At 32.0% G+C, this 17,825-nt stretch overlaps 2 protein-coding genes across 2 annotated transcripts in view; both read left to right on the top strand.

Annotated features, from left to right (window-relative positions):
* The window catches only part of LOC126887197 (protein abrupt-like), a 285,519-nt gene extending 284,666 nt beyond the window's left edge, over positions 1–853 (top strand). The window contains exon 7 of the transcript XR_007698978.1: positions 715–853. The gene's annotated coding sequence lies outside the window, so the exon portion shown is untranslated. The remainder of the gene's footprint in view (positions 1–714) is intronic.
* LOC126886296 (uncharacterized) overlaps positions 1–17,825 on the top strand; it is a 106,235-nt gene that overhangs the window by 19,074 nt on the left and 69,336 nt on the right. The window contains exon 4 of the mRNA XM_050653168.1: positions 14,846–15,010. Within this exon, the coding sequence (XP_050509125.1) occupies positions 14,846–15,010 (165 nt within the window). The remainder of the gene's footprint in view (positions 1–14,845; positions 15,011–17,825) is intronic.

The raw sequence follows: 17,825 nt of genomic DNA, 5'->3' as shown, positions 1-17,825 counted from the left end.
GAAAATAAAAATGATATAGCAATAGGGAACTTGCACTAAAAAAATTTTTTGCATAAAATTGTTAATTTATGTTTTAAAATGTTATATTCAAAATATTACGTCTTAACAATGAATAGTGTACGTACAACATCTGATCAAAGTTCCGCGCCTAAAATTTCCGTTTCAAACAACTTCAAAAGCGAGAGTTGGGTCTGACGTCATAGGCCACTCGTATCGTTTGCCCGTTCGGTGGGCTATTGCATTTAATGCAGTTTGCCCATAGATAAATAATATAGTTGAAATATCTTGTTTTACTCTGTGGCAAAAATGATTTTTTCTGTGACAGGCAAAATATTAACATTTTATCTCTGTTGACATGTATCAAAAAGTTCTTTTTTATGAAATTACTTTTGTCGTTTCTTGTGTTGAAGAACAAAGAAGAAACAAGTAACTTAAAAATAAACAAAACTTTTAGTAATAAAAGTAAGAGTAACTAAAAAGTATTGGTGCTACTATAGTATGCGGTCTACCGTCGGGTTGCGGTGTAAGTATACCTAAGCTGAGATGATAAAGATATTAACTTGTAAAATTACAATAATGATTCTTCTTATTTATGCGTATTATTAACTTTGTAAAGAAGGATTTTGTTGGCTATCTACACGTTCTATCAGTACGTCTGCTAATCACCATAATCTTTTCTCAGAAGGCTTTAAACACAATAATGAAAGGCTCCAGTAGGTACTAATAAACATTACAATAAAATATAATCTTTATTATAATGCAAATTACACCGTAATCTTTTCCAGGATATACGAAATCCTTCGATTAGAGGTAGGTAGATCAAACCCACGGGGTAAACCGTATACTATAATATAATGGTACCAAACTATTGTTATAAACTGTTTAAACATGCTTATTAATAACTCTTACTTAATTGCCTTGACACCTCGCATTTCTCCAATAGAATAGCTTTCACTCATTTTTATAAAAGTTGTCACCATGAAGACATCAACGGTAGGTAAGTTGTCAGACTTACCCTGGTCCGTCATATTATGCGTTTTAAACTCTTTACAAAGTAGCACTCAACTTTATCAATTTCAGTTTAAAACTAAGCTGATTGGGGAACTACTTATTACAATATATAAGATGAACATAAATAATACCTAGGAATTTTCCATTAAAGACGATTAAAATGTAATATACCCGTGATACCTACCCTAATCGCGTTGTTTCCGACTGCTAGGCCGGTTGACCGTGGCTCGTGACGTCGGACCAATAGAAGGACGTTCAAGAGCCTCCTAAGATATTTGAATTTTATAGCATTTTCAAAGCGTCGCAATTAGCGTACGGGTTAAAAATATTTGTTTTTTTCGCATGCAAGCGTTTTAAGATCATGTTACCTTATGTTTTTTAATATCATTTTAATATTTAAAAATGTATGCAAGTTCCTTATTTTGTGGAAACCGCGTGAGAGAAGAATAGTTATATTTTCAACGCATTTAAAAAAAAATCATTAAAAAGTCATTTTTATCATTCCGAAAACATTTTTTTAAATTAGGGTCATTTAGGCTTATAAAGAATTTGAATAACTTTGTTAATATTGAGTCTAGACTAATAGGGGGGTGCAATTAGAATGAAAACATGCATTGTTTCGGAAAAATTCAAACAAGCTTATATTTTTCTAAAACTTTTTTTGTTAGTTTATATACATGTTAAGTAAAAAGTTCTACTGGCAGATTTGGCCGCTAATTGTTTATTAATTGTTTAAACAATAACAATTGTTTTGTATAAATCATTTTAAAAATATCGTTAAATTCATCATTTTACTTTGATCAAATATGTTTCTATTTTGTTTTTGATTATGCTGAATCCGAATATGGCATTGCAATTTGAAAATTCTTATACAAAAGCTCTTATACAGTGTATCTGCGTAGCTAGGAACCACATCTAAAACTTTTTTATTATCAATCTTATCTTTTTCTTTTTTTTTTTAAATGAAAATAATACAGACTGTTCAAAACAAAGTATTAAAGGACATAGTTAATGCACCCTGGTACATCCGTAATGACGACCTCCACAAGGATCTACGAATGGAGCCCGTCGACAAAGAAATCAGAAAACACGCAGAAAGTCATGAAAAAAGACTTCTTCTCCACGAAAATATTGAGGCCATCCAGCTCCTGGACAACTCAAAGCAGAAAAGAAGACTGAAGAGGACCAAACCTCACGAGTTGGTGTAGTGCGATTAATAGCATTGTGCGACTAATAGCGGAGCATTGTGCGACTAGTGTGCAAGCAACGTTTTGGTGCAGTGCGTGATAAAGTGAAAAGCAGCGCTTTGTGTGATAGTGCGCAAGCAAATAGTGCCCCAGTAATAATAGACAACTAAGAAGACATCAAAGGGTGACTCTTAGATATTAAGTAGTTAGTAAGATAGGATAGATAAAAAGTTACTCATTGGTCAAAGACCAGATTGTAGCACTTAGCAAATAAAAAAAAATTATCAATCTTATGAAAAAAAGTTATTCTTAATAAAATGCTCTGGATAGTCAAAAATCTAAAACTCAACCATCAGATATCAGATTTTATCAATTTTATACGAGTTATGTCAAAAATGTGAATTTCGTTAAAGAGTAAAGTACATACCTTTATATTCTAGAATATATCAAAAAATTATATTATTAAAAGTTGTTTGAAATTAGAAACTATGTCTAAATATACAATTACATCATTCTAATCGAAAAAAAAAATTAAATTGTTTCTTAAATTACGGATACTCATTATCATTTTATTACAATTATGATAACTATTTTATGAATATTATCACTTTTACGAAAAAAAGTTGTAAAGTTATTCTTCATAAAATTCTCTCCCTGGTCTAAAATCTAAGATACAACCATCAGATATTATACTTTTTTAATTTTATACGAGGTATGTAAATAATATGAATTTTTCGTATGAGTTAAGTGCTTTTATTATTCACAATATTTTAATTAGAAGGATGTAATTGAACACTAAAACAATTTTTTTAATTCCAAACAACTTTTCTTAATAACAATTTTCGATATTGTGAAATGTAAAGGTACTTTACTCTTGAGTGAAATTTATATTTTTTGACACACCTCGTATAACATTAATTAACTTTGATATTTGATGATTGCATCTTAGATTATATACGACGAAGAGGTTCCAAGTTGCGCAGACATACTGTATAAGAGCTAAAAAAAATTTTTGCTGAACATTTATTATTGTTGAAGCTTATTATTAAATGTATTTTAGGTAAGTTTTACCACTTTTGATCACTTTGTATAAACATTTTTTTAGCTGGTAATTTTCGGTTTTTGTATTACATTTTTGTTATCTTTCTTATTTTTTTTTAAAGAAATAGTTTATTTCATTTTTAAAGTAAAATAATTTAGTGCATTTTAAATATTACATCCTAAGCTTTAAAAAAGCACTTATAAAACTGTAATAGATCTGTTCAAACTTGAGTAATACCGTCTTAAAATGGTGGTAATTCTATAAAACTACGAAGATTTCAAAAATTACATTTTTTGAGACGTCATATCATTTGAATTAAATTTTTGAGATTTTTTTTGAATGAAACATCATTTAGTAAGATGTTTGAAAGGTAAATTGTGGAAAATTGAGAGCTTTATAAGAAAAATTGTATTAGTTACACATTTTTAAATCATTTTTAAACAAAATTCATGTAAGGCTCATTTTCCGCCCACACCGTACTTATGCCCATGAATTTTATTTCTTTCTATTATAACCATAAGATAGCTTAATTATTCTTCTTTCATGTTCAATTTATATAATTTCATTTGATCCATTAGTTAAAGAATTACATTAAAATAACTCAACCGTGCACTTCGCCGTACGTTAGTTTACAGTGCGCCAATGTTTGTGAGAAGGGTGACTTTAGCGTTATAAATAAAAAATTATAGAAGATACAGATTTAATTTTAGAAAATTCTTTATATAAGGTTTTTTTTGTAAAATTTTCTGAGTTTTTCAATGATTAAGTCAGTTTTTTTCTAGAATTTATATTTTCGGAGTTGTTTAGAAAACATCTAATTTCGTAGTTCATTTGTTTAATAAAAAATGAAGCACCCACTTCTCGAGTAGAACTTTTTGATATTATGTTGTTTATTACACATTTCTTAATGAAATTACAAAAAGTTCTATCTTGTTTGATTTTTCCCGAAGTGAAAATCTATATGCACTCCCCTATAAAACTACTTTAGGATTTGAAAAACTGGTATTTTTACACTAATTAAAAAAAACTTTTCGCCTAGGTTAATCAGGGTCAAAGTTAGCCACTTTTTTTATTTAATTCACAGCTACTTTGTTTACAACAATTAAGCAACCTAACTAGCACCATTTTGAAGTTCAAGGTATATAGTTTATGTGTAAACTTTGATTAAACTTTGAATTTCAATAAAGTGGTTAATAAAGCTTTAAAAATTACGTCCTAGCGAAATCGATTCTTGGTCGGTGGAGGGGAATAATTATTAAAATCCGTGCACTCAAAAAATGAAATTGATTCTTCAAACATATGCTGCAATTAATATCTCCGGAGCTTGTTGATGGATTTTGATCATAATTTTTTAAATTTGTATGTACTCGTAGTCTTGTAGAGTACGTTATGTACACATATCCCCACCTAACATTACAAAATGTTAGGGGGCACCCCCCTTATCACTCAGGGATATGAAAAATAGATTACGACCGATTCTAAGACCTACCGAATATACATATATAATTTCATAACAATCGGTCAAGCGGTCTCGGAGAAGTATGGCAACTAACAGTGTGACAGGAGAATTTTATAGATGCAAATATTATAGATGGCTATTAAAAATAGGGTTTGATGATAGAAGAGTGAAAATTAAGGGTTGTATGTATTTTTTAATTCTACATCATAGAAAATTAAGGTAGACAATTTTGTACAAAAAAATATAAAAAATGTTAAGGGGGCAACCCCTCTTATAATTTATGGGCATAAAAAATTGATTAGAACCTATTCTCAGTCCTACAGGATATACGTGCAAAATTTCATAAATATCGGTCAAGCCGTTTGGGAGGAGTATGGTAACTAAAACTGCTACAGGAGAATTTATGATAGGTAGATACAGGCCATAGGGTGAGGCAGATAACTGGCCTATTAGAAATATCTCGAGAACTAAAGGCAAGAGAATCATGAAAATTGGAATAAAGGGGTTTTGAAGGATGATCTATTAAATGAAAATATTTTCATCTCTTTGCAACTTCCGGTTATACCGGAAGTTGCTTATAACTTCGTTTTTTTAATGGGACACCCTGTATATTTTTACATTTTTGGATTCTCTTCGATGTCTTCTTTCTTAAAATATGAGGTTTTATAATATTATACAGGGTATTTTAAAAGATAATTACGTTTTTTTATTAATTTCGTAGCAACATTCACACCCTGTAGAATTGTAGTAGTTTGACATCTAAAACTCTACTTACGTTCAAATGATTTTTAATATATTCTACTATTGTTAAGAATCATTAGTATAGGTAAATTTTTAATTTTAGTATACAGGGTTGGTCGAAACTCGGAATGAGTATTTTCTGAGTTTTCTTAAATGGAACATCCTGTATTTTTGTATTGTAGTGAAATGATATTTTATAGTACTTTTTTATTTCTTAAGCATTCCCTATACCTAACTGCTTTAATTTGTGAGTTATTGGTGATTCAAGCTAAACATTAATTGCAACAAAAAATACGTAAAATTTTATTAGGTTGGCCGTGAAAATACTAAATCCCAAATAATTTTTCAAAAATAAATACATATTAATCCAGACTGGTCCTTAAATTAAAAATTAAAAATTTAGCTATACCTATGATTCTTAACAATAGTAGAGTATATTAAAAATCATTTGAACGTAAGTAGAGTTTTAGATGTCAAACTACTACAATTCTACAGGGTGTTAATTTTGCTACGAAATTAATAAAAAACGTAATTATCTTTTAAAATACCCTATATAATATTACAAAACCTCATATTTTAAGAAAGAAGACATCGAAGAGAATCCGAAAATGTAAAAATATACAGGGTGTCCCATTAAAAAAACGAAGTTATAACGTTATATATTAAGGTATAACCGGAAGTTGCAGAGAGATGAAAATATTTTCATTTAATAGATCCCCCATTTAATAGAATTTCATTTAATAGATTTAATAGAATTTCATTTAATAGATTTAATAGATCTTCAAAACCCCTTTATTCCAATTTTTATTATTCTGTTGTCTTTAGTTCTGGAGATATTTCTAATAGGCCCTTTATTTGCCTCACCCTGTATAGAAGTAACTGCGAATTAAATAATACGTGGCTAACTTTGACCGCAATTAACCTAGTCACAAAGTTTTTTTGTGAAAATTCATGTAAAATACCAGCTTTTAAAATTCCAAAGTAGATTTACTCTATAGTCAATATTAACAAAGCTTTTCAAATTGTTTTTAAGCCAAAAATGACTACTTTAGTAAAATGTTTTAGGAATGATAAAAATAACTTTTATAGATTTTGTTAAATTTTTGGAAAATATAAGTAGACCGGGCAGTATCGTCGCCCCCGCTAGCGCAATTATTCCGATTCGATTTTTTTGCACAAACTTACTCAAAAAGAGGTCCTTATAACATATCCACAGGGTGCCGTGGTCGAAAAATTTTTTAAACAATTTTTTTTAAACAAATTCACAAAAATAATTTTTTTATTTCCAACAATTTTTTTTTAGATAATTTGGGTCATTCTGAGCAAAAAAGGTCTCTTGTCATTTTTCTCTAAAACTGACTGTTGTCGAGTTATACGCGATTAAAAATTTGAAAAATGCGAAAATGGCCATTTTCAAAGCTTCATAACTCGATCAAAAATGATTACTATGAAATTCAAAAAGTGACAAAATCAAGATTCAAATACTTTCTTCAGCGTTCTGAAGAGATTTTTGTCACTATTTCATTACAAAGCTGTTATTTTTAGTTATTAACAATTAGCGGTATAGTCTAACTGTATCGTCGCCCCCGTTAGCGGAACTATTTCGATTCGATTTTTTTGCACAAACTTACTCAAAAGGAGGTCTTTATAACATATCCACAGGGTGCCGGGCGGTGCCGTGGTCGAAAAAATGTTTAAACAATTTTTTTTAAACAAATTCACAAAAATAATTTTTCATTTCCCACAATTTTTTTTTAGATAATTTGGATCATTGTGAGTAAAAAAGGTCTTTGGTCATTTTTCTCTAAACTTGACTGTTGTCGAGTTATACGCGATTAAAAATTTGAAAAATGCGAAAATGGCCATTTTCAAGGCTTCATAACTCGATTAAAAATTATTATTATGAAATTCAAAAAGTGACAAAATCAAGATTCAAATATCTTCTTCAACGTCCTGAAGAGATTTTTGGCATTATTTTATTACAAAGCTGTTACTTTTAGTTATTAACAATTAGCGCTATAGTCCAACTGTATCGTCACCCCCGTTAGCGGAACTATTTCGATTAGATTTTTATGTTATATTTATTTGTTAATATATTTGTCTACAGCGTGTCTACTTGAGTTGGAAACATATGGGAAACTTTTTTATTATTAATTTTACGAAAAAAAGGTATTCTTTATAAAAAGTTCTGCATGCCCCAAAACCTAAGATTAATTATCAGATATCAAATTTTCTCAATATTATACGAGGTATGTCAAAAAATATGAATTTCGGCTAAGGGTAAAGTACCTTTATTTCTCTCAATATCGAAAATTCTTATGATAAAAAGTTGTTTGGAATTAAAAACTAAGATGAAATATGCAATTACATGCTTCTTATTGAAAAAAAAATATTTTTCTCAAATTTATGGATACCCAACATCGTTTTTAATTATTACAAATATCATAACTCGTTTATTATTCATTTTACGAAAAAAAGTTATTCTTCATAAAAAACTTTGCATGGTCTAAAATCTGAGACACAACCATGATATATCAACTTTTATTAATTTTATACGAGGTGTGTCAAAAAATATGAAATTCGCTCAATATTATAGCACCTTTATATTTCACAGTATTTCAATTAGAAGGATGTAATTGCATATTGACACACATAGTTTTTAATTCTAAACAACTCTTTTAATAACCGTTTTCAATATTGTGAAAAATAAAGGTACTTTACTCTTGAGTGAAATTCATATTTTTTGACATAACTCGTATAAAATTAATAAAATGTCATATCTGTTGGTTGGATCTTCGGTCTTAGGATATACAGAGATTTTTATAAAGAATACCTTTTTTTCGTAAAAGTAATAATAAAAGAGTTATCGTATGTGTAATGAATAAAAACGAAGTTAGTATCAATAAATTTGAGAAAAATTTGGAAAATATTTTTTTCCAATTAGAAGCATGTAATTACATATTTGAGCTTGGTTTTTATTTCCAAACAACTTTTCATAATAAGAATTTTCGATATTGAGAGAAATAAAGGTACTTTACCCTTAGCCGAAATTCATATTTTTTGACATACCTCGTAGAATATTGAGAAAATTTGATATCTGATAATTGAATCTTAGGTTTTGGGACATGCAGAACTTTTTATAAAGAATAACTTTTTTTCGTAAAATTAATAATAAAAAAGTTTCCCATATGTTTCCAACTCAAGTAGACACGCTGTATATAATTTTTTGGATTTATTTGAAATATCCTATCTCCTAAATATGACTATTTTATTTGTCAAAAAATGTTTCATTTACCTATTTGTTATTAAAATTATGTTATGTTTAATTGTTGAAGCGGATGAATTAGAATAATTGCCGTGATTGATTCTATTACAAAATATTATGCATTTAACTTGTTGATAGTTGATGAAAAATTGAATAACATTCGCAAAAAAAATAAATAAACAAAACAAAGTTTTAAACTTTGATGTGGTCACTTTCTGACTTTCTTAATAATAATTTTTAATCGATTTACTAACCCTTGAAAATGGCCATTTTCGCATTTTTCAAATTTTAAATCGCGTATAACTCGACAACAATCAATTTGAGACGAAACTACAAGAGACCTTCTACTTAGAATGACCCAAATTATCTAAAAAAAATTGTTGGAAATGAAAAAATTATTTTTGTGAATTTGTTTAAAAAAATTATTTAAACAATTTTTCGACCACCGGCCGGCACTCTGTGGATATGTTATAAGGACCTATTTTTGAGTAAGTTTGTGCAAAAAAATCTAATCGAAATAGTTCCGTTAACGGGGGCGACGATACAGTTGGACTATACCGCTAATTGTTAATAACTAAAAAACAGCTTTGTAATAAAGTAATGACAAAAATCTCTTTAGGACGCTGAAGAAGGTATTTCAATCTTGATTTTGTCACTTTTTGAATTTCATAATAATCATTTTTAATGGAGTATGAAGCCTTGAAAATGGCCATTTTCGCATTTTTCAAATTTTTAATCGCGTATAACTCGACTACAGTCAATTTTAGAGAAAAATGACAAGAGACCTTTTTTGCTCAGAATGACCCAAATTATCTAAAAAAATTGTTGGAAATAAAAAAATTATTTTTGTGAATTTGTTTAAAAAAAATTGTAAAATTTTTTCGACCACGGCACCGCCCGGCACCCTGTGGATATGTTATAAGGACCTCTTTTTGAGTAAGTTTGTGCAAAAAAATCTAATCGAAATAGTTCCGTTAACGGGGGCGACGATACAGTTGGACTATAGCGCTAATTCGTAATAACTAAAAATAACAGCTTTGTAATAAATTAATGACAAAAATCTCTTCAGAACGCTGAAGAAAGTATTTGAATCTTGATTTTGTCACTTTTTGAATTTCATAGTAATCATTTTTGATCGAGTTATGAAGCTTTGAAAATGGCCATTTTCGCATTTTTCAAATTTTTAATCGCGTATAACTCGACAACAGTCAATTTTGGAGAAAAATAACAAGAGACCTTTTTTGCTCAGAATGACCCAAATTACCTAAAAAAAATTTTTGGAAATAAAAAAATTATTTTTGTGAATTTGTTTAAAAAAAAATGTTTAAAAAATTTTTCGACCACGGCATCGCCCGGCACCCTGTGGATATGTTATAAGGACCTCTTTTTGAGTAAGTTTGTGCAAAAAAATCGAATCGGAATAATTGCGCTAGCGGGGGCGACGATACTGCCCGGTCTAAAGTGTTCTTCTTTCATGTGCCTTTCACAGAATTGCTGTATCATTATTATTTTCTGAACAATAACATTGCAAAAAAAGCTCTTTTGAACAAATTGAATAAAATTTAAACTAATTGAATTGACTTGAAAATTCGTCTTGAAATTTTTTGCGCATAATATGTACTGGTTGTCTCAACTTTTCATACAATATCTTGAGTTAATTTTCGCAAAAGTTATAGCAAATTTTTTATTTTCGAAATTTTAGTTTTATTTTGCATTAGCGAAGCCACAAATGATCGGACCAAAATTCAAAAACTGCCATTTTGAACCTTTGCTCATCTGCTAAAAGATGAATACTCTAAATAAGATATTTAATTACCCTATTTTTACTTGTACCGATTTAAATGAAAAAACTGCCATTTTTGAAGCTTATTTGTTAATAACTAAAATTCTCGTCCGAACCGAACTGTTACGGGCATTTTTGTATTTATAATGTATTAGGTATATAGTACCCAAAAAACCCATTTGCAACCTGGCTGCTCAAGTGTCCCGACAAAAACCTTATTTCTCTGGACTATTAAATAATTTCAATACTCAGTAATAAAATTTCAATGTCAGTAGCCAATCACTAACTTGAAGACGGTTCTTAGACCATTTTTAGATGCGCCATAATATGCAAATAACACTAGTCAACCAAATAAACAAAAAAAAGTTCCGACTGATGTTAAAATGGCTGTACCGGGGAGTTTAAAGCGTCCTGAATGCGAATTCAAACATTAAAATTTCCCACCACGTATAAATTTTGAGTTATCTTCTTCTTAAGGTGCCGTGCATTTTTGCGTAGGCGTCCACCGTACATTGTCTTGTCAGGTAAGGTAAAATGTTAGATTTTGAGTGATAGAATGCATCAAATATTGCTGTTTATTATAAAAATTCCTACGTTACGGTTCCTAAATATTATAAGTTATACTGGCTAGTAAATTCCATTAAAAAAAATCCATTATTGTAATCTGGAACCTAGAGTTAAGCATGTCCTTTGGACAAGTGAAGATCTCTAACTGAATCATGTAATTCGGCTTGTTGGATGCAATAAGGCGCTTTTTCGTCGCTTTCAGGAAAATAAGAATCATTCTTTTCTGATACATCGTCGGGTGCACTTTTATGGCCATACATTTCCAAATCTTCCTCCCAATTTGCCGGGGGTCCTGGAACTGGTTAATCTTCTCCATGGAAAACCGGTTTTATTGCTGAGACAATATCTGGATATTCAATTTTATGCTTGCTCTTCCTTGAAAACCCAGACCCTTTTGTCATGCAGAAGTAACAGTCGTTAAACGGTTTAGAACTATACATATAAGTTTAAATGGGTAGGTTTACTGATTAAGGATTACCTTTGGCTTATTCTTTATTTAAATGTTAATGTGTTTTCGTAGACATTAGATATCCCAGTGTTGTCATATTATGCACAATTTTTAGGAAAAACGTTAATTTGATAACATCACTCCCCAATATATTACAAATTACTGTTTAAAAAAAAATTAGTAAAATACTCGTAACTCAAAAATCGTAACTCATTTTTTTTAAATCATAACTCAAAAATCTTACGTGTTAGGAACTTTTTATCATCATAATCATATTCAGAGACCAAAAATTAACAAAAAACAACATTTTGCATTAGAATTGCAAATTGGTTGTAAACTAGTGTAATTAGTGGTAGTGCCTTATTAAATGACGGGACCTCTAGTAGTTTTCTTAGAGATTCTATGCTCTTCACCATGGAGGTTTATATTTAAAATAGAAAGCCATCTTAGCCACAGTGGAAAACTTAGAGGAAGGTGGACCAAATAATGTCCACACATTCTACTTTCAAATTTAATATCATCATCAGTGGCCACTGACAGCCCATCATGGAGGGCTATGGTCGCCCGTTGGGGTTTCTAGGCTCTAAAGTTTAACATGGTGTGGAGGCCAGCCATACGCATAACTCCTCAAAAGTTCCAACGTTAAAATATCTAAAATAGTTACTTTCTAGCTTGTCTTTTTTGAGGAGATCATGTCGGTGTCCTGTATATTTTGCTTTCTTGGATATAGTTGACCATGGTTTTCTTTCTTTTGCTTGTTTTTCAAGGAGGCAACTTTATCTATACTTCAAAAAATGGTTACTTGTTACCGGAACCACGTTAGCTTCTGATTTATGAAAGTGAAATAGGCAGTTTGTCTAAATTTTAGTGAGCTGACAAATACCATCAAATGTAAACACATGAGTAGGAAATAAAATGAAATCAAATTGGTCATATAAATGGGTTACAGTTTTGTTCAAATAACTAAAACGTCAGCTGTTTGGTATATGTGTGTGTATCCATGTCGTCTTTTTGAAACCATAAGCTGACGCTTCTTTTCCTATATAGTCGGAGAGATAGAAGCGGATTTTGTGCGTAATAAGTAATATGGAAGAACTATACGGGGATATGTTGAATAAGTTGTGTACATGACTTTCACCAACGGCCGGAAACCAGAGTGGGGGCCGAGGGTAGTTATAAGGAGTCAAAGTCGCGGTTTTTATTATTTGTTTATGACCCTCATGATCGAGATAGTGCACCAAAATTTGGGAATAAGTAGGTCATGACATAACTAAGTAAAAGAGCCGGAGACCAGAGTGGGGGACGAGGGTAGATATAAGGGGTCAAGGTCGCGGTTTTATTATTTTTTTTGACGCTCAATATCGAGATAGTGCACCAAAATTTAGGAATGAGTAGGTCATGAGGTAACTAAGTAAAATCTCCAGAGGTGGAACGCTGCGTGGCCGATAAAGGGGTGGGGGTAGGTGTGAATATAAAAAATATAAGGGGTTTTTTGCGACGTTCTAGATTGAGATAGTACACCAAAATTTGGGAATAAGTAGACCATGACTCAGCTAAGTAAAATCCTTAGAGCCGGAAACCAGAGTTGGCGATTAGAGTAGTTTTAAGGGGTCAAAGTCGCAGTATGTATTATTTGTTTTGTGACCCGCCACAACATTTGTCCCCCACGCAGCGTTCCGCCCCTGGAGATTTTACTTAGTAATGCCATGATCTACTTAGTCCCAAATTTTGGTGAACTATCTCGATCACGAACGGCAAAAAAACCCCCATATATTTTACTCACCCCTGCCTACCACCCCTTTGTACCCCAAGCAGCGTTCCGCCCCTGATGATTTTACTTAGTTACGTCATGACCTACTTTCTCCCAAATTTTGGTGCACTATCTGCATCATTAGCGCCACAAAAAAATAATAAAAACCGCGACTTTTACCCCTTATAACTACTTTCGTCCGCCACTCTGGTTTCCGCCGCTCTGGGGATTTTACTTAGTCATGGTCTACTTATTCTCAAATTTTGGTGCACTATCTCAGTCACGAACGTCTCAAAAAACCCCTTACATTTGTTTATATTCACCCCTGCCCCTCCCCTTTGTCGGCCACGCAGCGTTCCACTCCTGGAGATTTTACTTAGCTACGTCATGATCTACTTATTCCCAAATTTTGGTGCACTATCTCGATCATGAGCGTCACAAAAAAAAATAATAAAAAACGGGACTTTGACCCCTTATAACTACCTTCCTCCCCCACTCTGGTTTCCGGCTCTGGGGATTTTACTTATTTATGTCATGGTCCACTTATATCCAAATTTTGGTGCACTATCTCAATTACGAACGTCGCAAAAACCCCTTATATTTTTTATATTCACCCCAACCCCCACTTCTTTGTCGGCCACGCAGCGTTGCGCCCCTAGAGATTTTACTTAGGTACGTCATGACCTACTTATTCTCAAATTTTGGTGCACTATCTCGATCATGAGCGTCACAAAAAAAATAATAAAAACCTCGACTTTGACCCCTTATAACTACCCTCGGCCCCAACTCTGGTTTCCGGCCGTTGGTGAAAGTCATGTACACAACTAATTCAACATATCCCCATATAGTTTTTCCATATTACTTATCACGCACAAAATCCGCTCCCAGTTCTTAGACTAATACTATTTATCTGAATTTTTTATAGTTCTTGTGTTTTCTATTTCTATCAATTTGTATGCAGTCATCTGTTCTGTGGTTGTCGTTCTCTATACAGTAAGTGTCACGCTACTAGATACATGGGTAGGTATGTATGTGACTTTCATCACTGCCATGGTACTGTCAAGAAACTGTTCAAAATAATTGTTTTTCCATACAAAAATACATTAATTAATAGTATTGTTACTCTGCTTTAAAACAACTTTATTCAAACACCAAGATTATTACAATACTTTAAAACTTTTACAACTTTACTAAAATAACAACTTTAAACGTCAAATACAGCTGATCTATTATTTGTCAATCAGTTTCTATACATTTTCTGACGTTCTAAACGTCACTAGACATAAAAATAAACATTGCAACAAGTGAAGGGGCTCAATGTTCCTATGTATCTAGTAGGGCGGCGGTTACTGTGTCTGTATATGTTATGATGCCCATAAGCCTGAGTGTGGTTGTGAACTTATTATTTCTTTTGTCTGGTAACTTGCAACGAAGTTTAATTTTAGTTCCTAGATAATGATGTTTTCGTACATTTTACAGTTTCTGTAACACATGATCTTCCCGATTTCTCATTTCTTTGACGAAGTCTATTTAGTGTTGCTTTCTGCGATCACTTAGTGAGTTGTCACTTATTATTATTTTTTATGTTTCAGGTTAATTAAATATATAACTGGAGATAACAAGAATAAGCCACTAATGCCTTACTTCGTAAAAATTACAAACACAACCAACGAAGCGAGAAGAGTTATTATTCAACTGGTACAACCTCTAGCAGATATAACAATATTAATACTACACAATATAAACGTTTTAAAATGGTAGGATCATATTAGTTATTCAGATTTTGAGTTGTCAATAATTGTTTTTTATATACTTGTTCGCTGCAGTTTACTGTAATGCCCTAGAGGTCTACCCTGCCTGCGCGCAATCCTGCCTGCGTTAAAAGTGTTCTTTAGTTCACCTGTTGATTTGAGAATATAAAATATGTTTTAGTGATGCAGTCAACAAGTAACTTCATTGTACAATTTGTGCAAAACTGTATATTGTACATCAGTGGCGTGCGGTGACTAAAGGGGATAAGGATATAATCAATAAGGATATAAAAATATTTTCTTAAGGGTCGAGGGTCGAGCCACTTCCCACCTGATAACACTCTGATGCTCTATAGGGGCTCTCTATCAGCAAAGTGCTAATGTGAGACGTCCTGGGTACAAGGTATGGTGGCTCCTGGCTTCTGAGCCACCTTAGATAATTAGGGGTTGGTTACCCCCTACCATAAGGGTTGATGAAATAACTCGTATCACCGTAGATGCATTTATTTTATAAGTTAGAGTACTAACGGTAAATAGCTGGTGGTACGTTAGTTCTCAGTAGCTGTGATGTTTTCCCTTTGGGATCTCAAATATTAATGACTTACTCTTCGCAATGGAATTAGAAGATAATAATTAGTCTTCTCCTGTTTATTGTTTTGGTATATAATGAAAGTAACATTGTTTTGGTTAAAAGCGCTGAGTCGACTCGGTTATAAAAATAATGAATACTATTGTTATTGCAAACCGACCTTGGTCAAACCTAAACTGTTACACTGATATGTGCTAATTTAGGTCGATCGTATAAAATTTACTATAAACAAACGTAGTTTGTTTTGCTAAAGACATTTAAAATTATTAAAAGGATTTGTTTTAATAAGAAGTTTAAAGTACAAGCCTGGGTTGACATAATATCTAATTAATACAACAGTAATTTGGAATTACTACCCATTTATTAAACGTAGGTACATATTACGTTAATATAACTAATTACATGTAAACAACCATTCATGAGGACGACATGCTCGTATGAAAGTAGTTCGCGCATGCTTGTAAGTAATTCTTCGTTGCGCGCGCCCGACGCAGTTGATGGTCCGAGAGCTGGATACATTACAAGAAGATTACTAAGAGATGCCGTGTATCCCAACACATCTTCCTTTCCTTCCGAAAATTTTCTGACTACGGAAAAGGAAGAAAATTTTTCTTTTATTAGTACCACCACCTGCTTACTGCGTTTTAATAAATACAATATATACATTTTTTATTTCCTATAAATAATAATTAAATACAAAAAAAATAAAAATGTTCGTTATTGACATTGTTCCCGTTTCACTTGTCACTCACTGTGTTCTCGGATTGTAAGCATATAATCTATTCTTATGTATTTCCCTGATTTTATTGTTTTCCAATCTGATCTTACAATTAACATTATTTACCTCTGTTATTGTGAAGGGGCCTACATAAAGACTATCAAACTTACCATTCTCTTCCCTTTTTTCCAGGACTAGGTCTCCAATTTTAAAGTGTTGTGGTGTTGCTTTGAGCTTGTTATTTTCTTGTCGCTCTTTTTTGTGTTTTAGTAAGAAGGTTCTAGCTCTCTCGTGTGCGCTTTGTAGTTTGTAGCGTAACTCATTGTAGTAAGCATCTATATTGTAACATGGTTGAATTTCCTGTGTAAGGTCTTCTGGTAGGTTAACCTTCCTGCCATATAACAGTTCAAACGGTGTGTAACCATGATACGCGTTAGGGGTTGTATTGTAGCAGTATGTGAACATCCTGCAACACACATCCCAATTTTCTCTGTCTTCGTCTATGAATGCTCTTACGTACTCGTTTAATGTTCTGTGCAGTTTTTCGCAACTTCCAATGGACTGTGGATGGTATGCCGTTGAGAAGTTGTGCTCTATTTTTAGTAGCTTTGTTAGTTCCTGCATTACTTCATTTTTATATTCTGTGCCTTGGTATGTTCTTATTTGCTTCATGAGTCCGTATGTTGGTATGAAATGATCAAAAATTCCTCGGGCTATTGTCTCTGCTTCTTTATTGCACACGGGTATACTAACCGCGTATTTCGTAAGCTCACATAACATTGTTATACAGTATCTATTACCTTCGTTACTTTTAGTGAATGGACCTATCGTATCTATGTATACTATGTCCCATGGTTTGGAAGAAGTGTCCGATATCACGAATTCTTCGACATGTGTTCTTTTCGGTTTGTTAATTTGACATTTATGACATTGTTTAACGTATTTTCTTACGTCTTTTTCCAAATTTTTCCATCTAAATCTTGCTTTTAGCTTCTTTATGAGTCTGTTATTTCCTACGTGTCCTCCAAACATCGGATGATTATGATATTCTTCTATTAACCTGTGTTTTTCTTTGTCATCTTCTATTGTTTTTGGTACTTCACATATGTATATTTCTACATTCTTCAATATTTCGTTTCCTTGTTTAATAAATTCCTCAATTGTGCACACTTTAAAAATAATATCGTTTACGTATATTTTTACTTTACGTACTGCATTCTCTACCACCAGCTTATCAAGCTGTGCCAACATTTGGTTTAAATCAAAATGATTGAATCCTGTGGCTATGCTCTTGCTGCACTTTATTTTCTTTTTGACCCTAATGCTCAGTCTTGGTGAGATTAGTTCTGCTCCAAAAGACAAAATTGGTAGTCTATGCGCCTCTAAATTATTTAGTACCTTTCTTACTGTCTGTTTGTGGGCTTCTGGCTGTAGTGCGAGTTCACTTTCTGCCTTCGTTTGCCTTGCTTCCTTCTTATTTTCTCTTGCTTGAGCTCGTGTTATAGCTAATATAT

Source organism: Diabrotica virgifera, chromosome 6, assembly GCF_917563875.1.
Source record: "Diabrotica virgifera virgifera chromosome 6, PGI_DIABVI_V3a".
Lineage (NCBI taxonomy): Eukaryota > Metazoa > Arthropoda > Insecta > Coleoptera > Chrysomelidae > Diabrotica > Diabrotica virgifera.
The sequence above is the reverse complement of the archived record's forward strand: the minus strand, read 5'-3'. Positions and strand labels throughout refer to the sequence as shown.